This window comes from Phodopus roborovskii, unplaced genomic scaffold (genome assembly GCF_943737965.1).
Source record: "Phodopus roborovskii unplaced genomic scaffold, PHOROB, whole genome shotgun sequence".
Classification (NCBI taxonomy): domain Eukaryota; kingdom Metazoa; phylum Chordata; class Mammalia; order Rodentia; family Cricetidae; genus Phodopus; species Phodopus roborovskii.
In genome coordinates this window covers 7,059,280-7,081,155 of record NW_026126645.1, presented here as the reverse complement: position 1 = coordinate 7,081,155, position 21,876 = coordinate 7,059,280, and the positions used below count along the sequence as shown (strand labels likewise).

The following is a 21,876-nucleotide window of genomic DNA, read 5'->3' as shown; positions in this document are numbered from 1 at the left end:
ACAAAATATGGACTCCCAAACTTAAATCCTAAACATCTCATCTGGAGGGCAGTTCCTTTTATTTCTCTCTATAAATATTTTATACTTAGTTCACATTTTTTTGTTTTGTTGTTTAAAACAGATTCTCATATAGATCAGGCTGGCCTCAAATGTGCTAGTCTAGATAGACTAGAATAACCCTGAACTCTTCCATAACTTTTTTTTAATAGGCTAGGCTGGTCTCTTTTTATAATTTATTACTTTCATTTTACGTTCATTCATGTTTTGCCTGTCTGTGTGAGGGTGTCAGAAGCCCTGGAACTGAAGTTACAGACAGGTGTGAGCTGCCATGTGGGTGCTGAGAACTGAACCTGGGTCCTCTAGAAGAGGACCACCAAGCCATCTCTCCAGGCCTCCATAACAATTTTAGAACAGAGCTGATGAGTCCTGTCAGAGAGCAAGCTCTGGTCTGCTTTCCTCATAACTCATCTCTGTTTTATTCAGCATACAGAAAACTCCTGTGGTTCCTCTCATAGCAGTGGTGCAGACTGACTGCTGTCCTGGCTCTGGGCTTCACAGGGAGGGAGTGATAGGGAAGGCACGGTGGGGAGCAGCCTCCCTCAGAGTTCCCTGCCTCTAACTCACCCTCTCAATCTCATATCCCATTTGGAGAGTGCACAACTTCTGCCCATCTTGTAAATATACCTCTCTCCTTCTCCTGGATGGCCTGAGCTGCGCAACAGAGCATCCTGCTTCTTGGAAGGTGACCTTCCATAGGCACAAGACAGTAGACAAGGGGGAGGCATCACAAGAACTTGATCCCATTGGATTAAACAGAAAGAAATTCCACTTAACTTTGACTTTAAGGAGCAGATTTTTCAACCTATTGATTTGTGATGGAGAGACAGAAGAACTAAACGCTGTGGTGAAGTAGTCAACTGGGCAAAGGAGAACTATGTTCAGGGACATGGTTGCCTAGTTCACCTTTCTGGCCTGCTATGCCCAGAAATTTCTACCTTTATTAGCATGACCCAAATCAGAAATACTTACATTTGCCGGGATCCTAAAGAGCCACCAAAGACAATCATTTTATCACCTATCACACAGGAGGAGTGGCCAGCCATGGGAGGAGGCCCATGGGTGGTGACAATGCAGTTCCACCTAATGGAAGCAGGGGGAAGGAAGCAAATGTTAGAACAACCTGCTCCATCTTGAAAGTGTAAGGCACAAAGAAGTATTGGCATCCACTAACAAATACAGTCTGTCACCTTTCTACAGACATGTGACCCCTCACACAGACAGACAGACATGTGGCAAAAACACCAATGGGAATAAAAAAGAAAGAAAGACATGTCTGTCAGGCATGGTGGCACATGCCTTTAATCCCAGCACTCAGGAGGCAGAGGCAGGTGGATCTCTGTGACTTTGAGGCCAGTCTGGTCTACAGAGTGAGTCCCAGGACAGCCAGGGCTATGTAGAAAGATCTCCCTCAAAAAACCAGAAACCCAAAACTAGGCAAACATGTTTGAGAAACACCATGTTTGATCCAAGAATGTGGCAGAATACAGGAGTCCCCTGGTGATACTGCTCCTGTGCTCCTGGAGAGGAGCTGCAGACATTGAGAGCTCCTTCTCCACCTGGCTTGCCCACTCTCCTCAGAGATGCTTCTCCTGGGAAAGGGCACTGCAAAGCATCTCAATCCAGAAGCAAACTCCTGCTGTGCTCCTTCACCTGGGCACAACTTTAGCTTCCACCAAATGCTTCAAGGGATTCTGTTGTTATTCTGTTGTTTCGTTAATACTTTTTCGGGCCAGCAAAGGCACTTGCCATCAAGCCTGACAACCTGAATTTGATCCTTAGAATTGACATGGTAAAAGGAGAGCCCCTCACATACATGTTACAGCATGCAAACATATACACAACTAAAATGTAATACAATGAAACTCATTTCTTCCAGATATAGAATGGATTATCTTTGTGGCTTACCAATTTTTAGATGGTGAGTATGTGTGAATTTCATCAAAGAATCTCTCTGGTTGGTGTAAGGGATAGGGACTTGGCCTCGTCCAGCCACCAAATAGCACTAGCAAGTCCTTATACACGACTAGAGTGGCTCCAGCTTTTGGGGAAGGATAGGACCCTAGGAAAAGGCAACAGCACCATGGTTAGGATTTAGAAACTTACCATTCATTAGGCTAGCCAGGGTCATCTTTCCTTGGAAGGACAAGTAGGGAACCAGTGTCACACAGCAGAAGAGTGGGCAGGGGGAGAGGCTGGGTTTTCAGGTCTGAGAGACTCATTACTAAAGATCTGAACATCTTTAGAACCAACAGAGAAAGTTACTCAGCTTTCTTTGGATGGTGGAGTGGGCTGGGTACCCATCTCAAAAGGTCCCAGCTTACTTAAGTTTACAGTGGTGCTGTAGTGGCCTACAGTCAGTGGAAATCCTCCTTTGAAATATCATCTTTTATAGGCTAGTGAGAATGCTGGTAGTGCAGTCAGTCTCCTGGCCACAGGAATGGTGGGTACTGCATACCGTTCTGTGTGGCTGGGCTGGGGTGTCTGGAAGGCCAGGTATAGTATGTATACTTCCCATGTATGATGGGTTCATTGGGCCATAACCCTATCATAAATCACATTGAGCTTTAGACAGCTTGGGCTCCATGAAACCTAACAGGAAGGAAGGAAGGGATGGAGGGAGGGAGGGAGGGAGGGAGGGAGGGAGGGAGGGAGGGGAGGGAGGGAGGAAGTAAGGAAGGAAAGAAGAAATGAATTTGTCTCATGCTAGGATGACAAATATCTCATGGATTATGAACATATCTTTCTGTTTCTGTTGTGAAATGATCATTGCTATTTCCCCCAATTCCTCCCTGGGTATCTCACTGTTAGAATGGTTAAAGTAATTTGTCCCAATATCTAGGGGTCAGAAAATACTGGAGTATCAGAAAAATTTAACAGGCTAGAAATGGCTTAGCAGTTAAGAGTACTTGTGGAATATTAGTTTAAGATGTGTTACATTCATTTATGCTATGGAATATTTGTTTAATAATGCAAAGATGAGTTGCATCTTTTATGTTGCATTTGTTTAACTCTGTGAAGCTGTGTTGCTTTGACTACCTAAAACACCTGACTGATCTAATTAAGAGCTGAATGGCAATAGCTAGGCAGGGGAGAGAAATAGATGGGGCTGGAGGGCAGAGAGAAACAGGAGGAAAAATCTAGGAAAGAGAGCAGTAGAGGAAACAAGGAACGAGAAAAGGAGAAAGAGAGGAAGACACCAGGGTCCAGCCTTCGAGCCACATAGCCAGCCTTGGAGTAAGAAAGGAAGAAAGATAAAAAGCCCAGAGCCAAATTTTAGTTAAAGAGAAACTTTAACTAAAAGTTTTACTTAGGAAAGCTGGCTAGAAAGAAGCCAAGCTAAGGCCGAGCATTCATAACTAAAAATAAGTCTCTGTACATTTATTTGGGAGCTGGGTGGCGGATCCCCAAAGAGAAAAAAGAAAAACAGCTACAAGCACTGGCTGCTATTTCAGAGGATCAGGGTTCACTTGCCAGAACCTGGCTGGCTGCTCACGATGTAACTCTACTTCCAGGGGATCTGATGCCCTCTTCTGGACTCCGTAAGTATTAGCACACACCCGTGGTGCACAGATGCACATTCAGGCAGAATACTCAAGCACACAAAATAAACTAAAAATTAATATTTTTGGTTTGTTTATCAAAACAGGGTTGCTCTGTGTAACCCTGGCTGTCCTGAAACTCGCTCTGTAGACCAGACTGGCCTTGAAGTCAGAGATCCACCTGCCTCTGCCTCCACTACCCTAGAATATTTTTTTTAACTATTACTCCTTTTTTCTTTGTTAAGAAAGGGTCTCTTGTAGCCCAGGCTGACCTCAAACTTATTTCTTTATAGCTAAGTATGACAATGAACTTCTGACCTACTGTCTCAACCTTTCCATTCTTAACAGGTGTGAGTGATATTCAGTGACTTACGCCTCCAGAATATCACGTGGATTTGATCTGAGACCTGGAGAAATTGCTTCACAGTCAAGTGCAGAAACTGAAATTTAACACTGGGTCTCCCACACAATGGAACAAAAGTGCAATTTTTACTTGTTTGTTTGTTTGTTTGAGACAGGGTTTCTCTGTGCAACTCTGGCTGTCCTGGATTGCTCTATAGACCAGGTCAGCTGGCCGGCCTCCAATTCACAGAGATCCACCTGCCTTTGCCTCCTTAGTATTTGGATTAAAGGCATGTACCACCACTGCCCAGTTATTTTTATTTACTTATTAAGATGTGTGTATGTGTGTGTGTGCGCGCACGCGTGTGCGCACATGTGAGTGACCAGAGGCATCAGCTCCCCTGGATCTAGAGTTGCAGGTCCTGCTGTCTGCCCATATGGATGCTGAGAATTAAACTTGAATCCTCTGCGAGAGCAGTATGTGCTGTCAACTACTGATCTGTCTCTCTAGCCCCTCAAAATACATCTGCATTAACAATCTTTAGAGCACCTACACTGAGTGAGGGTTCTATTTATGGGGTTAATAAGCTCCTTGAGCAAATGAATGAATCTGTGATGCACAGCTTTGTCTGGGAAGAGGGTCTTCAATTGAGAAAATGCCCCCACCAGACTATCTGTAGGAAAGTCTGTAGGATATTTTCTGGTTAATTATTGATGTGGGTGGGTTGAACCCACAGGGGGTTCATGGCAGTAACAGCCAAATGTCACAAGACAATAGGAAGATTTACAATCCCATCACTTTCTCAAAACTCATGTGTAGTCTCAACAAATAGGATTGTTATTTTAGTTTTAAGATTTAAAATAAGTAAAAAATCATGTGGGGGGTGTGTGTGGGCGCGCACGCTGGTGATGGGCACACACTTGTCAAGGCATGTGTATAGAGAGGTCAGAGGATTCCTTGCAGTTGCTTCCTTACATTTTGTGGGTTTCAGGAATGGAATTCGGGTTGGTGGGCAGGGAGCAGCAATACTGCTTTTTCCTCTGACTTTCTATATGAGGGGCTCCCCTTGGAGGGTATCACCCCTTCTGAGGGTCTTCTGCTCTCAGACTACCCTTTCTGGGAATGCTCTCAAGGACCTGCCCAGAAATGCATGTCTTGGTTGGTTCCAGAGCCCATCATAATTAGACATCATGAAGGCTAAACATCATGGATATTAAACATCATGGATGTTAAGAATCTTCCTGCTAGGTTGTCAGGGGTGGGTGGGTGTGGGGTGGTGGTGGTAGTGCACACCTTTAAATCCAATTCTATTTTTTAGGAAAACATCTGATGAACTGAAACCCATCATCGAAGCCTACTGATGATAGGTCCCTCCTGTGCTGGGACAGAGCTGGCACTCTATAATCATGACACAGCCTGGAGGCAGTGGCTACCATCTCAACACAATAAATCCAAGCATTTCTCTTTCTTATTTATTTATTTATTTTGGGTTTTTTGAGACAGGGTTTCTCTGTGTAACCCTGGCTATTCTGGAACTCATTTTGTAAACTAGGCTAGTCTTGAACTCACAGAGACTCCCAAATGCTGGGATTAAAGGTGTGTATCACCACTCCTGGCATTAAACATTTCTCTCCAATGGCTTCCCCTCTCTATTTCACTCCCCAGTTTCAGCAAGCTCAGACAAGTCATTAATTGATACAAAAACTCACTGATGTTAGAACCTGAGGACAGACTGGCACATGGACGGGACACACACACACACACACACACACACACACACACACACACACACACACACACACACACACACACATTTCACTATGTGGCTTTGTTTTGTTTTGAGATCTGATCTCCCCATGTGTTTCGTGATCGAGGGAGACCTTAATTTGCTTCAATCGTCTAGTCTCAGGCTACGCAGTGATGGAATTATAGGCATATGCTGCCCTGGCAAACTAAAGATACACATTTTGACTCTTATACCCCACACCCATGCTTTTAAGGCATCCCTGAGTAGTTATGGAACACCTAATGGCAAGGACCTCAGGACCTGCTGTGAAAAGCAGGCTACAGCCATGAGCATAGACAACTCCATGGGTATTGTTCCCATTGCCAAGAAACAAAGCCACATGAAAGACCACTGCATGAACAGGGAGCACTTACCAGCTAAAAAGTTACAACATTAAAAACAGCATGGATTCCTTGCCTCCACTGCAAGCTCTCTTTGATGCAATTTCTCAGGCAGGAGAGGTTGCATCTGGTAACTTGTTAATTGCAGCCCTAGTCAGGGGCACCTTTCAAGTGGGAAACAGGAAAGGCCCACTAGCCCCGAAATATGCCCGTCTATTCATGCTTCTTGGGCAGACCAAAGGTCACCAAAGTTCTTTCTGTATGGGGCAGTTCTGGCTCCTCTCTCCAGCAGCACAGAATGCTATCTATCTCCAAAAAGACCGTGTTCTAGAAAAATCCCAGCACCTGAACTTTATAAACAGAAATTCCTTTCTTCCCTCTGCTCTTCCCCACACACCCTGAGACCATAGACACAGACTGTTCCAGGGCTGCACTGGGTCTGAGGAAAGAAGGCAAAGCTGCCACCCAAGGAGAGTAAGATCAATAGACTGTGCTCCAAACACAGAATGAGTAGCCAGAGTGGGCTAATGAAAGGTGGAGAAGCCCTCTAATCAAGCCATTTCCTCTGCCTGTGTGCGCCAGTCGCCTGAGGCTCTCCTGTCTGCCAGCAAGAGTGGAGGCTGGCAGCAGCCAACCAAGAGAAATGCCTGGCCTTGAGCTCCTCCTGATTGTACCCTCTTGCCTCCGGACAGGACACAGCAGGCCCACGCGCAAATGCAGGATGGAGGCAGAAGTGAGGGAGGCAGGGGCACACACTCCTGTAGCCCCTGGACTCTAACAAAAGTGGGAGTGGAGGCTGTGCCGAGTATACTGTGTCCAGCATCCTAACAGACAGAGTTGGCAGTGTTAGCTGGAAATGTGTGATGATAGCCAACTGTGGATCCCCAATTCCTTCCAAGACCTTCTCACTCTTCTGACAAGTCCTGGTCGGGGGACAGACCTACTTGCAAGCCCAGGAACCCCATATTCCCCTCTCCAGTGCCCCCTCTCAGGTGCTGCAGTTCATGGACACACACAGCCCTCGCCCTGCACCACACGAGCATGCTGCTTTTGTCTCTCTTTTATGTTAGGGTGTCTCCTAAGAGGGAAACCCTACTGTTTGGATGGTATTGAAGACCCTAGTTTAGTCTTTGGGCTAAACAGAACAAAATGATTCATGCCTAACATGGTAAATAAGGTCTACTCCAAGTTTCCACTCACTCAGAGACCAACTGAAGATGTTTTTTGAGTAAAAGGGCACTGCAGCCACCAAAACTGGTGTACATAAAAATCCACAGCCTTGAGGCTAGAGAGACAGCTTAGTGGTTATGGTAGTTTGAAAGAAAATGGCAGTCAGGCGGTGGTGGCACACACCTTTAATCCCAGCATTCTGGAGGCAGAGGCAGGCAGATCTCTGAGTTTGAGGCCAGCCTGGTCTACAAAGCTACACAGAGAAACCCTGTCTCAAAACCAACCCCCCCCCCAAAAAGAAAAAGAAAAAATGGCACCCCAGAGGAGGTATAGCCTTGTTGGAGTAGGTGTGGTCTTGTTGGAGGAAGTATATCACAGTAGGCTCAAGCCATGCCAGATCATTTCCTATTGCCCACAAGATAATAGAATTCTTAGCTCCTTCTCTATAAGAGTTGCCATGATCATGGTGTCTCTTCACAGTGCTAGAAACCCCAACCAAGACAGGTATTCAGGGACTGGCTGCTGCTCTTCCAGAGGACCTGGGTTTGCTATCCAGCACCTGCCGGGGTGGCTCACAGCAGTCTATAAATCCAACTCCAGTGGATCCAACACCCTTTTCTGGTCTCCTTGGGTACTGGGTATGTGTATGTGGCAAAATATCCACACACATTAAAATCTTTTAAATGGTGGGAAAAGCCCACAATCTTTCTCAATAAATGTATAGCCTCTGCCCTTTACAACATCAACCTGGATCACAGAATATACAATGGCAAAAATAGCCTTAGGGGCCTGGCATGGTGACATATGCCTTTAATCCTAGTACTTGGGAGGCAGAGGCAGGCGGATGTCTATAAGTTCGATGCTAGACTGACCTACATAGGGAGTTCTAGTATAGGCAGGACAACATAGAAAAACCCTGTCTTCAAAAAATAATTAATTAACCTATATATATATATATATATATATGGTAATATGGTAAAAAAAAATTGAGTAATTTCTATTTTTAGTTTTTTGAGACAGGGTTTCTGTGTGCTCTGGCTGAACTGGAACTAACTTTGTAGATCAGGCTAGCTTCAAACTCACAGAGATCCATCTGCTTTTGCCTCCTGAGTGCTGGGATTAAAGGTGTGCATCACCACTGCCTGGAGTTATTTGTGTCATAAACTAGGCAATCACTCATAACTGCTGTGTTAGGAGAAATGGTTAGGTTGCTGTCCATGGTTCTTGCTCCTGGCCCAGGCCATAGAAACTAGAACTTCTGGCTGAGCCGAGGCATGGAACTGTCCTGTACTGGAGTTGCCATAAAGCAATATTCTGGCCTACCATGCTTGATAGTAGATAATGAGAGTTCCACTTTGGAAAGGGCCCTGCCCCATACCTGGGAGATAAGAATGATGCTAAGGGACCACAAAGATTGGACAGAGGCCTGGCTGGGTCGCCCTGCAGTGTGTCAGCACCCAATATGCAAGGAAATCTGTATGAAAGCCCTAATCAAGTCTGAAGTATCTGGATGGCTGAGCAGGTGGAGAGGTTCCTGGGATACACAGAACCCCTGTGCTCCTTCCCACCCATGCATCTTTTCTTACCTGCCTCCTTTGTAATGCCCTTTTAAAACATTTTACTTTTAGTGTGTTTTGCCTGCCTAAGTATGTCTGGTGCCCAAAGGACAGAAGAAGGAACAGATCCCCTGGAACCGGAGTTACAGATAATTGTAAGATAACACATGGGTGTCAGGAATCAAACCTGAGCTGCTAGCACTTTTAACTGTTGAGCCATCTCTCCAGCACCACCCCTCATTGGGCCAATAAATGGGGGGGGGGGGGGGAGAGAGTAGCAGCAGCCTCTAATCCCCACATTCCTGAGAAAGTCACAGGCAGATCTCTGTGAGCTACAGGCCAGTCAGATTTATATAGTGAAATCCTGCCTCAAACAAAACAGCCAATTTCTGTAAACATTTCCCCATTTTCCCCATTGTTGTTACATGATGTCACCGGCTACTTTAACTAGTAAACAACCAGAAGTAGAATTAAACTTCTTGCTGTGACTAGCAAGATAATTCATTGGGTAAGGACACTTTCTCTCAAGATTCAGTTCCTGGAATCTAAAGGGGGGGGGGGGGAGGAACCAACTCAGAAACATTGGCCTGAGCGTCAGACATATGCCATAGTGCACGAATGTTTACAAGTGTGCACACACAAAAGCACACCCATGCGCACATGTGCACACACACATACAAGTTTTTTTTTTTTTTTTAAAGATTTCTTTATTATGTATACGATGTTCCATTTGCATATCTGCCTGCTAGAAGAGGGCGCCAGATCTCACTACGGATGGTTGTGAGCCACCATATGGTTGCTGGGAATTGAACTCAGGACCTCTGGAAGAGCAGGTAGTGCTCTTAACCACTAAGCCATCTCTCAGCCCCACATGTGGGTGTTTTAACTGAGGCATTTATTAATTTTTATTTATTTTTTATATGTGTATTGGTGTTGCCTTCATGTATGTCTGTGTGAGGCTGTCTGATCCCCTGGAATTGGAGTTACAGACAGTTTTTATCTACCATGTGGTTGCTGGGAACTGAACTCAGGTCCTCTGGAAGAGCAGCCAATGCTCTTAACTGCTTAGTCAACTCTCCAGCTCCAAGTATGAGTTTGTTTTGTTTTGTTTTTGTTTGTTTTTTAAGCAATCACTCCTCATTTAAAATGCTGCCATCATGTCACTGACACATGTCAATCAAATAGCACTTTAAAATTTTAGAAAGCTTATTAAAATAGCAATGGTAACAATAAAAAAGAGGATACAGAGTGAAAGCCATACTCAATATAAAGGCACTGGTAGAGATTGGGAGAGAGGAAGTTCCAGGGTACTACTTATTTGAAAAGTAGACTCTTGGAAGGGTAGTTCAACTTCATTTCCCAAGGGCTGGGAGCCAGCTGGCTTCTGAGCTTTGAAGGATGAAGCAATCTCCACCCAGAATTCAAGCTGACACCTGTAAGTCAATAATGACAATCACAGTGCTCCTCTGCCTAGCAAGAGCTGGGGATCTTTTCCAAAACAGACTATGAATCAATCTTCAAATACACTAGCCTCATTCAAACTATCATACTGAGAAAGTATAACTTAAAAATGAGTCAGGATAAAACCTGACTCACAGTTAGAATTGGCTTTCTACAATTTCATCCAAGGCATCGGTGGTGGTGGCACATGCCTTTAATCCCAGCACTTGGGAGGCAGATCTGAGCTTGAGGCCAGCCTGATCTACAGAGTGAGTTCCAGGAAATGTTCCAAAGTACAAAGAGAGACCCTGTCTCGAAAAAAAGGAAACACACACACACACACACACACACACACACACACACACACCACCCAATTTCATCCAGGGAATAAAAGATTAACATCTAGATGGCACCAGAGATATATAAGACAACATATAAAATGAAGTTCATTGTGTCATAAACTGTTGTGGGATATTTATACACTGTGTAAAGATGTATTTGCTGTGATTGTTGTAATAAAAAGCTGAACGGCCAATAGCTAGGTAGGAGAGATTTCCAGGGAGAGAACAGGAGATACCAGGAGACACAACACAGAAAGGAAACAGGATGTGCAAGATGGAAGAGAGGCAATGCCACATGATAGAGCACAGATTGATATAAGTGGGAACAAGTCTAAGCTATATGCTGGCTTTCATAATTAATAAGAAGTTTCCATGTCATTATTTGGGAACTGACTGGCAGGACAGAGAGACTCATTCCAACAAACCATAGTGGATTCCATGGACACCTGGGAGTAAACAGAGGCAGTCCAAGATTACTTGAAAGTGTTACTGCATAGGGAACCCAAGAGGAACCATGGTGTAGACTTAAAAGCTGAGGATTCTGTTTATTTTCAGTGACACTGCAGGACCTGAATTTGATTAAATGACTCAAAGTCAAAAGCAAAAGGGCTTTCAGTATAAAAGAAAAAGCCAACAACATTTTGACAATCAATGCATGTGGTAACTAAAGGGGGGAGAGGAGAATCTAAAGGTAGAATAGAATCTTCTCATTCATAAAATTAAACAAAAATGAAGCAATGAGATTAAGGATTGGAGAGATGGCTCAATGGTTTAGAGCACTGGTTGCTCTTCCAGAAACTGGATGATTCCCAGCACCCACATGGGAGCTCACAGCTGTCTGTAACTCCAGTTCCCAGGGATCTGGCACCTTCACACAGACATACATGCAGGCAAACACCAGTGAACATGAGATAAAAATAAGTGGGCTTCTACTAACACCTGGAGTTTGAACAAGTTCTGAGAAGGACGAGGAAGAGGAAATGAGGGAAGGCAAGAAGGAGGGCAGGCGGGCGGGCAGACAGGCAGCATCAGATCCTCTGGAACTGGAGCTACAGAGCACTCTGTATGAGTGTGTACCTCTGAGTGCTGAGTGTATGTGTGCGCCATGTGCATGCTGTGCCCACAGGTACTGTATCTCCTGGAGCTGAAGCTGAAGGTGAGCTGCCACATGGGTGCTAGAAACTGAGCCCCGTGCCTCTGCAAGAGCAACCAGTGCTTCTAAGTGAGCTATTTCTCCAGCTCCCACTGTCACTCTTTTTAAAGGTATCATTTACTCAAGAAAAAACAAAACAAAAACCAGTGACATTTTGGGCAGGTGTTTCTGGAGAGTTCCAGCAATTTCCAGCCTTGAGGTAACAGTTTCCTATGACATCTCCATAAATGATATTCTTCTTCCTGACCTTGGCTCCAAAAGGAAACCAAGCTTCTCTATGGAATTCACAGGCAGCTGAGGGTAAGACTGTTTGTTCTTTGTGAGCAGCCCTGAGCAGCAAGGGCTTCCTCCCTTCCACGGCAGAGCTCCTGACTGCCAGCTATGTTGGTGATTTTAGGTTCTCTCAGCTTGACCTTTTGGGACAGTAGACTGCTTGGGACTGAGGAGAATGTTATCCCTGACTGTCGACCTGAGAGAACCTAGACTCACTTAGGAGACATGCCTCTGTGCATGCATGTGAGGAGTTCCTAGACTGGGCTGGGTTAACTGAGGTGAAAAGCCCATGCTAACTGGGGTGATTATCATCCCTGGGTCTCAGCTAGCTGACCACAAACACTCATCACTCCAAAGTTGCCTTTCCCTACAGAGAGGAACACCTACAAACTATAAGCCAGAATAAGCCCTTCCTTACTGTACCCCGTCAGGGATTCTGCATCATAACAGTAACTAATGCTGGTGAGGTGGCTCAGTGGTTAGGAGCACTTGCAATGACAACTATGAGGACCTGAACTGGTATTCCAGAATCTATGTAACAAGCTGGGTATAATCTCACCAGCACTAAAACCCTAGTGTTGTGGAAAGCAGACACACGAAGACTACTGGGGTTTGCTGGATGCCTGATACCAGCCTAGTCAAATCAATTCGAGTTCCAGGTACAGGGAGAGACCCTGACTCAAAGGAATAAGGTAGAGAGTGATAGTGGACACCTGACACCCTCCACTGGCTTCCACATGTGTGCACATACACCACACATATAAAACACTACATTTCCAAATCCATCACCCCACCCCCAACTCCTCACATTAGAAGAGTGAGTCTTCTCTAGGATCAAACACTACACCTAAATACACCAGTGATGTGGATGAACAGGGCCTGTCAGATGCACTTTTTAGGAGCTTATGCTCCTTCTTACAGAGAAGGGAATCGGGGCCTGGAGGACACAGTAGCTGCAAAGTTCACAGACACCCAGTTGAAGGTGTGGGGCTGAGAGTAAACAGGAAAGAGGGCTGTAGTTCTTGTCCTTTGGTAAATTCTTCTAAACAAGATTCTGAACCCACAGGCCAGTACTGGGAACTCCATGGGAAGGCGCAGAAACTGGGAAGGAAAAAAAATATCCTTGGAAAATTCTATGGGAGAAAGTGGTGGGAAAATCAACAGAGCTCCAAGGCTATTTACGACACAACAGGCTGAGCTCTGCGTTGTTAATATTTATAGACTCCATCAGTATTTAAAGCTGCTTCTAACTGAGGAAATGTGTTTTCCTCACCAACTAAAATTCTCTCCTCTTTTGCACATGAGAGTGGGGTAATCTTTAGGAAGTTTTGAAAAACAGAACTACCAAATGCAAAATTATTAATTTTATCTTGATTTAAAGCAACTGAAAGGGCAGTATGACTTACAGTTGTTATTAAATAGGTGCTAGAATTAGCTTCAGTTTGAATTAAGGGTAATTTATTTGGGAAAGTGGTTTAAACATTAGTCTTTTGAAACACACACCCAAAGAATGGCTTATTTACTTTGGGAATTAAACACAGGCTGAGCCAAACAAACCTGATTATGAATTAAAGTGCACCTTTGTACAATTCTTGAAGGTCAGTCAATTTCCTGGAACTATTTGGCAAAGACTAGAATTATGTACACACAATTGTTCATTCACAAGTAACCATGACTTCCAATGGCTTCTTTCCCATTCCACCCTCCATGATGTCATGACTGATAATACAAGCAGTAGAAAGCCTGTACCAGTTCCCACTGCCCATATACCCTTCATTCCTATCAATGGACGGTCAACCTTCCCATTTCTGCCAACTCCTCCACTTGATGACAACTGTGCCCCTCAGTCTGACTCACTGGCATGCAGGCATGCTATAAAATCATAGCCATGGCTGGCCTAGAATTCACTATGCAGACCAGGCGAACTTCAAACTTGCAGTGATCCTCCTGTCTCTTCTTCTCAAGTATGGAAACTATAGGTGTTTGTCTCACCTGGAAAATACACTGCCTTAACAATAAACTAACCTCTCAATGGACTGGGTGGCACATACCTTTAATCCCAGCACTCGGGATCAGAGACAAGTGGATCTCAGTGAGTTCAAGGTCAACTTGGTCTACATGGTAAGTTCTACAGATTGCACAGTGAGACTCTATCTCAAAAAAGCAACCAAGAGTGGGAGAAATGGCTCAGTGGCACCCATTGTTCTTCCGGAGGACCTGAGTTCAGTTCTCAGCAGTGATGTCAGCCAGTTTTCTTAACCCACCGTAACTCCAGCTTCAACACCTCTGGCATCCTGGAGTGCCAACACTCTAGTGAATATATATCCCCCACACTCCAGACACATGATATATGTAACCCAACAATAAAAACAAATGTCAAACAACTACCCTTTCAATCCTATGCCCGTGTCACTTGGCACCTAACTCTCCTTCCTACTCTACAAACCACAGGCGGGTTCCTTTAGCTAGCTGGTTCTTAACCTCCTGCTCATACTTTCTGAGTGGGCATCATTTCTCATCTAGAGATCACTACCAGCTGTTTAGATTCTCTTTACCTTCATGTTACCTTCTGACAGGAACTCACCTCAGAAACCCAACCAGCTATTTCACTCCAAGGCTATAACCAAAGTCCTCTTATCAGCTGAATGCCTTATGGATATGCTATCCTTCTTGTTCTGCCTAGACACTTGCCCTCCACACTCTTTTTCACTCTGGCTCCTGTTTCATTGGCTCACTAAAATCCTAGGCTATGCCAAACATATTCCCACCTCTGGGTCTTTGCACTGTTTGAGATGACATAGCCCTGTAGCCCTGTTCACTTGTTTCTTGCATCCACCAAGTTTTTTTTTAAACAACATTCATCTTATATTTACAAATTTTTAATTGCATATATATGTGTGCGTGCGTGTGCGCGCGTGCGCACATACATACATACATCATGTGTATCTGGTGCTTGAGTTAGCTAGAAGAGGACATCAGATCCCCTGAACTAGAGTTTTACAGATGGTACTGAGGTGCCACGTGGATGCCAGGAACCAAACCTGGGTTCTCTGTAAGAGCAGCCAGTGCTTTTAACCACTGAATAGTTTTTCCAGTCCCTGTGTTCATCAAGTTTTTTGTTCCAATGTTACCTTCTCCTTGATCCCCTTATCATGATTCCCCTGGTATAGTCCCCATACACCCATCTAATAGTTCCTCCTCTACTTAAAACTAACATTCTATATTCCATGTATTTGTTTTCTATATTGGTTTGTTTTTTTTATTTTATTTTGTTTTTAAGACAGGGCCTTACTTTGTAGCCCAGACTGGCACTGAACTCATGATCCTTCTGCCTCAGTCTCAAGACTACGGGTACACAGGTACAGCTCCGTATTTGTCTATCATGGATAAAGAAGAATCTGGGAAAACAGATAGACTGATGGATGTTTATTCAGGGAGAAATAACTTAAAACAGAAACAGATGACGCCCCCCCCCCCAGAAGGTTCCCGTTCCAAGGATGCCTCCGGATACTATCTGTCTCCAACCAGGAAGCAAAAGGGAGCTGCTGGGGTCCCCAACCCCAGACTTAGTTCCCCCAGGTCACACCCGCACATGTCCCCACCCCCAATGGGCGTGGTCAGTGCAACAAGTGTGGGTGGGGTGGATATCTCACTACAACTCCCCTTTTAGTCAAATGAAAAGATTTAGGCTTGACACAAAACTATATTCTGTCTCCATCTGTCTCTCTCCTAGTTTTTTGAGGCAGGTTTTCTTTGTGAAGCACTGGAATTCCCTTTGTAGACCAGGCTGATCTCAAACTCAAGAGATCCACCTGCCTCGGCCTTCTGAGTGCTGGGGTTAAAGCCACGCCCTGGCTGTTTGTCTTTTTAAACACTCTGGTTATGCCAGGTGGTGGCTGTGGTGAACACCTTTAATCCTAGCACTTGGGAGGCAGGTAGGGGAAGCCAGTCTGGTCTACAGATCGAGTTCCAGGACACCCAGGGATACATAGAAAAACCTTGCCTTGAAAAAACACAAACCAAACAACATAAAAAACAAAAATAAAACTACCCCCTCTCCTTATTTGAATTCACTGTCCATCAGAATTGGGATTTGTTTGTTTCTCTGTGGATTTGGAGGAGTTGGGATTTCTGTCTGCCACTAACTCCAAATATCTCAAATCACACAAGCAAGATCACGTCATGGGCAGCTCCTAAATATCTGTTACTTGAAATGAAGGGGAAAGTACAGGAGATGGCTCAGTGGGTAAATTATCTAACACACAAATAGAAGGATCTGAGTTAAGGTCTCTGACACTCATGTAAAGACCATGTGTTGCAATATGAGCCTGTAACCCAAGAATAAAAGTGAGGGGATGGGGAAAATACCTGTAATTTGTAAGCCCCTCACCAAAGGACTGCTACCTCCTGAGACGCTAGAGGTTGTTCATGTAAGATAACAAGCCACATGTTTTCACTTCCCTAGACAAGTTTAGTTGACACAACTGCACTGGATGTGCTTAATTACAAGTAGGCAGGAAGTATGTCAGGGTGTATGCTTGCCCCTGATTGGAGGAAGGTGGAAGGTACTTAGTCTTGCAAATTTGCCTTTATAAGAACCTGGCCCTTTTCTGGGAACCCCAGAATAGACCTGGCCAGAGTCCATTGTTCTAGTCATTACTTAATTAAAGCTTGCTTCAAATTTGGTAGGATTAACAACAGCTGTAATCTTAGCATTCAGGAAGATAAAATGTCCCAAGTTCAACCTCTACAACAGGAAACAAGGTCATCTTAGACTACATGAGACCCTATCTCAAAAAAGTAAAATAATAAAACCTACACCTCTCTCCACTATGTATCCTACTCCTAAAAAAGACTCCACTTTGTAGCTAAATGCACGAGATGTGAATATGTGCCTTGACTGGCCCTCACTATTTCCAATCCACCAAATTCATTTTAATCTAAAGGTCCAACTGAAAGTCATCCACTTCATCCTATCTCCACGCCAAGACTCTAGTCCAAGCCTTCATAATCTCTCGCAGCTCCTACTGTGATGGAGCCTCTTTGATTTACTTCCTTGTTGGAAGAAGTGTGCCAGTGGGGGGTGGACTTTAAGCACATGTAGGTGGCCCAGTCTCTCTTGGCCTGTGGACCAGGATGTAGCTCTCAGCTACTGCTCTAGTGCCGTGAGTGTTGGCATGGCCCCTCCCTCCATGTGATGATAATGGACTAAACCTTTGAAACTGTGAGCGAGTCCCCAGTTAAATGTTTTCTTTATGAGAGTTGCCTTGGTCACGGTGTCTCTTCACAGCAGTACAACAGTGACTGAGATGCTCATGACGTGTTTCAGCTCCTCTAGTACGCCTTCCCCTTTGCTGCCCCAAGGTCTCTGCATAGGAATTCTCACTCACTTCTACTTCAGTTAGCACTCCTGTTTAAAGTTGCCATCTCTTCTTAGTTTACATTTTGTTGCTTGGTCCTTTCTGTGTAATTTTACCTTGGCTTTTGCCAGTATAAGCTTTACATTAGTTCTTTCTGGAGTGACACATACCAACAGCCATCTATTTCCACTGTGAGTGTTGTCACCCTTCCTACCCCAATCCAGCTGGAGCACTGCTGCCACCTCAGTCTGTAGCATAGGGGGACCTGAAAACTTGGCTGCGGCAGCCTAAGCTATGATGCCAGCCAGATCAGAACCGCCACAGGCTTCTGCGTGACACACCCAAAGCTACTGTCAGGAGACTCCTGCTAGAGCAGTCACCACCAAGACCCCCTCCCAGGCAGAAGAGCTCCACTCTCACTTCTGCGGAAGCTCTGGGTCTGAAGACTGCACACTGCAAGCTGCAAGCATGGGCAGCACCCACTCAATTCAACAAAACTGCCTCATGGCTGGCACCAGAAGAAGAGTGTAGCGGCCTCCTCCAACCTATCCCTCTATGCACTAGTGCAGCAGACACAGCAGACACATGAACAACTTGTGTTTTGTTCCGAAAGACACTAATGTTTCGGTTAGAAAGTGGTTTGGGTTGGGATTCAGGACGGCACACACAAACATTCAGGGAATTATCCCAAGGAATTTCTGCCTAAATGAGAATTTCATAAGATCCTTTATTAAATGTTTTGTTTTAAATAGGTATCTCAAAAAACTCCCTTCAAAAAACTAGGCTCTAGTTACAGGTTTGAGTGAGGTGGCAACTAGATTCATTTAAGGCACTTCAACAGAAAATGACTTTAAACATGCAGAGACTTGTTTTAAAAAGAAAACAGGTGTGGTGGTGCATACCTGTAATCGCAGCACTTGTCAGAGGCAGGCAGAGCTACATGAAGGCTAGCCTGAGCTATGAGTCCCTGTCTCCACCAATCAATCAACCTAAAGGGAACATTCTCAGTGACTATTCTCCACATAAATTCTGAATCACCAAACCAGTTACTCCTCCAAGTCTACTATGGGGATTTCAAAGCAGAGTTTTTAAACTTAGAGGTTAAACAGGCTGTAGAGGTTGCTCAGCAAAAACAACACACTGCTTATGTAGAAGACTCAAGTGCCGCTCCTAACATCCATGCTGATTGCTCAAAACTGCCTAAATACCAGCTCAGCAAATCTGACATCTTCTTCTGGACTCTGTAAGCACCTCCCCACACTACATACCTGGAAATAAAATAAATATTTTTTTAACCTTTTATTTTATGTGCATTGGTGTAAAGGTGTCAGATCTCCTGTGACTGGAGTTAGAGACAGTTGTGAGCTGCCAAGTGGATGCTGGGATTGAACCTGGGTTCTCTGGAAGAGCAGTCAGTGCTCTTAACTGCTGAGCCATCTCTCCAGCCCCCTAAAATAAATCTTAAACAACAAAAACACCTAAACAAAAACAACTAAAAAAGAAAGTTTAACATCTATCTTAGAGAAAGCTGTGAAGATCCCCAACCCAGAGCTCTATTTGTAAAGGAAGGAACAACAAATACCTAGGGCAGATTACCAAGGTGTGAAGTGAGAAGACAAGGCAGAGCCAGCCCAGCACTGTGACTGGCATAATCGAGCCTGCTCTGAAGTGGCTTCTAGGACACACGCCAGGTACAGTGGTCACAGGGCACTTAAGCTGAAAAGATGTCCCACATTTAAATTTTTTGTTTATTTATTTAATGTATGGGTGTTTTATCTGCATGTATGTGTCTGGTGCCTGGGAAAGCCAGAAAGAGGGTGTTGGATCCTCTGGAGCTGGAGTTACAGATAGCTGTGAGTCACCATGTGAGTGCTGGGAACAAAACTTGGGTCCTTGGAAAGAGCAGCAAATGCTCTTAACCACTGAGACATCTCTCCAGCCTCAATGTTTTTGAATCTGTGACTCAAGTGGCTGGAGAGATGGCTCAGCAGTTAAGAGCATGTGAGGCTTGTGGTGATAATCTGTTTGTGCTTTAACAACTAAAACTAGCTTGAGGATCGAGTGCGGAGCTAGCCACTAGCTAACCATAGAGTCCAGGCAGCAGTGTCACACACCTTTAATCCCAGCACTTGGGATCTCATGTCTTTGAACCCAGCACTCAGGAGGCAGAGGCAGTTGGATCACTGTGAGTTCAAGGCTACCCTGGACTACACGAGATTGATCAAGTCTAGAAGAAGCAGAGCCAGGCAGTGGTGGCTCAGACCTTTAATTCCAGTATTTGGGAGTTACTCGCCTTTAATCCCAGCACTAGGGAGGTGGAGACAGAAGTGATATGGTTGGGCAGAGAGAGGAGTATAAGGCAGGAGGAGAAAGGAGCTCATTGCATTCAGTCTGAGGGTTCGTAGGGACAGGATCACCCCTTTGGTCTGAGGATTCAGTAGAGGTAAGAACTAGTGGCTGGCTACCTTGCTTCTTTGATCTTTCAGCATTAACCCCTATATCTGACTTTGGGTTTTTATTATTAAAACCAGTTAGAATCAGCACTACAATTGCTCTTGCAGAGGACTGGGGTTCAATTCCTGATGTTCACATGATGATTCACAAACATTATTAACCCAGTTCCAGTAGATCCAAACAATCATGCACACGGTTCACATATGTGCACACAGGCAAAACACATAAAATAAATAGTTTTTAAAAAAGAATTTATGACTCCAAATATTTATGAATCAACACTTCACTGACTGAATAGGGAACAAGGGAACTACAAAAGGAGGCCTTCCTAAGCATAAAACTCTGAGCCCTGAACAAGTACTAGCCTTCAGAGTTTCTGTAAGATTAACAGCCATACTTTCAATATTTTAAACAGGCCTGCACAAGCCCCAGCCCCAGAGTACACCAGGGACCCTGTGTGCATGTTCCTGCTCTACTTGCTTGTAGTAGGGAAAAGAACGGAGCTGTCAGCTCTAAAAGCAGATGTCAGCCTCTGGGCACAGCTTCCCAGCAGCGGTTCTGTAAACACAGGGAATGTGAACGGGCTTCCCCAGCCTTTAAGACAGGCTCACCCAGTCCACACCTTTGAGAGGTCAGCAACTCACAGTCACTGAGAACTGAGATCATGCCAGACAGGAAGCTCCCGCCTCCTCACCAGGGCCCTTTCTACAAGGCCAAGCTGACCCCAACCTAAGCCAACCAGTATGGGAGAATAAGTGCCCAAGGAAAACGAAAAACTTAAGTCTTCTTGGTGTTGAGACTGAGTTCCAACCTTGAAGAGCCAAATGAAGAACATTAGGAAAAAGCCTGCAATGAATCTAGCAGAGCATTTTATACCCCAGGAACCCAATTTCTCCATGGCACCAGCCCCTCCCATCTTATGACTGACACTTCTAATTGACAGGACTCTCATGAGTGTAAAAACAACTTTATTATTACTATTATTATTAAAGATTAAATCAAAAGGAATCTGTTTTCCAGGGTAATTCTACCATCCTGGGACTGTGTAGGAATGTACATACTATGGAATCTTCCCACACTCCTAAGTAACCCGCAGAGGCACGTCCCATACACTCCTGAATATCTAAGCTGGCAAGAACAAGTGTTATTCAGAGACCTCAGCCCTGGGACAATAGCTCCTGTCAGTCAACTACAGTTCTCACGACTGCTTCTGTTCTTCGACTTCATTCCAAACACAAATCACACCTGTGTAAGTACCTGAGAAACCCACACCAATGGATTCACACAGTGGCACAGTGACTCTGGACAGGTACCAAAACTGATATTGGAGATAAAATGCAATTTATTTTTATTTTTATTAATTTTTTTGACATAGGGTTTCTTTTTGTAGTCCTGGCTATCCTAGAACTCTATGTAGACCATGCTGACCTAACACAGAGAAACATCTGCCTCTGCCTCCCAAATGCTGGGATTAAAGGTGTGTTCCACTAAACCCAGCTACAATTTTATTTTTGATACAAAGACTTATATGAACATATGACCCTAAGCAATTACACAGCACATTTGTCAAGGAACCTGAGACACCAGTAACATGTGCTTGAGTCCACGCCAAGAAGGCCTCTGTGAGAAGGCAGAAATCAGCAGTCCATCACTTACCTGAAGCCAATGGTCGAATCCACTCTTTGCTATTTAGGTCGAGCCTCCAGAGGTCATTGAAGGCAGCATTGCAACTGCTCTGGGTACAGCCTCCAAAGACATACATAGACTGATTGGCATCATAATAGCACGCACCTATAGGGGCAGGGCAAGGGGAAGCAAGAAACAAGTGACTCAAGGTTAATTTAGAGTTATCTTCAACACCTTTACCATAACCCATATTTTTTCAAACTCTAATTATTCCACACATTCAACAACTCTGTACCAGGCACCAAATTCCTATCCCTACATCTTGTCCTCAGATAGATCAATGTCGCATTATCCTTGCAAAGGAAGCCCAGGGAAAAGCTGTGAACATTTCTTTTGTTAATGTTTGCAATTTTTTAAAGATTTATTTTATGTTT

The 21,876-nt window shown here is 44.5% G+C and overlaps 1 protein-coding gene across 1 annotated transcript in view; it reads right to left on the bottom strand.

The window, feature by feature from the left end:
• The window catches only part of Fbxo42 (F-box protein 42), a 60,481-nt gene that overhangs the window by 7,870 nt on the left and 30,735 nt on the right, over nucleotides 1-21,876 (bottom strand). The window contains exons 4-6 of the mRNA XM_051173758.1: nucleotides 21,473-21,607; nucleotides 1,966-2,119; nucleotides 1,030-1,140 (exon numbers count right to left, since the gene is read on the bottom strand). Of these exons, the coding sequence (XP_051029715.1) occupies nucleotides 1,030-1,140; nucleotides 1,966-2,119; nucleotides 21,473-21,607 (400 nt within the window). The remainder of the gene's footprint in view (nucleotides 1-1,029; nucleotides 1,141-1,965; nucleotides 2,120-21,472; nucleotides 21,608-21,876) is intronic.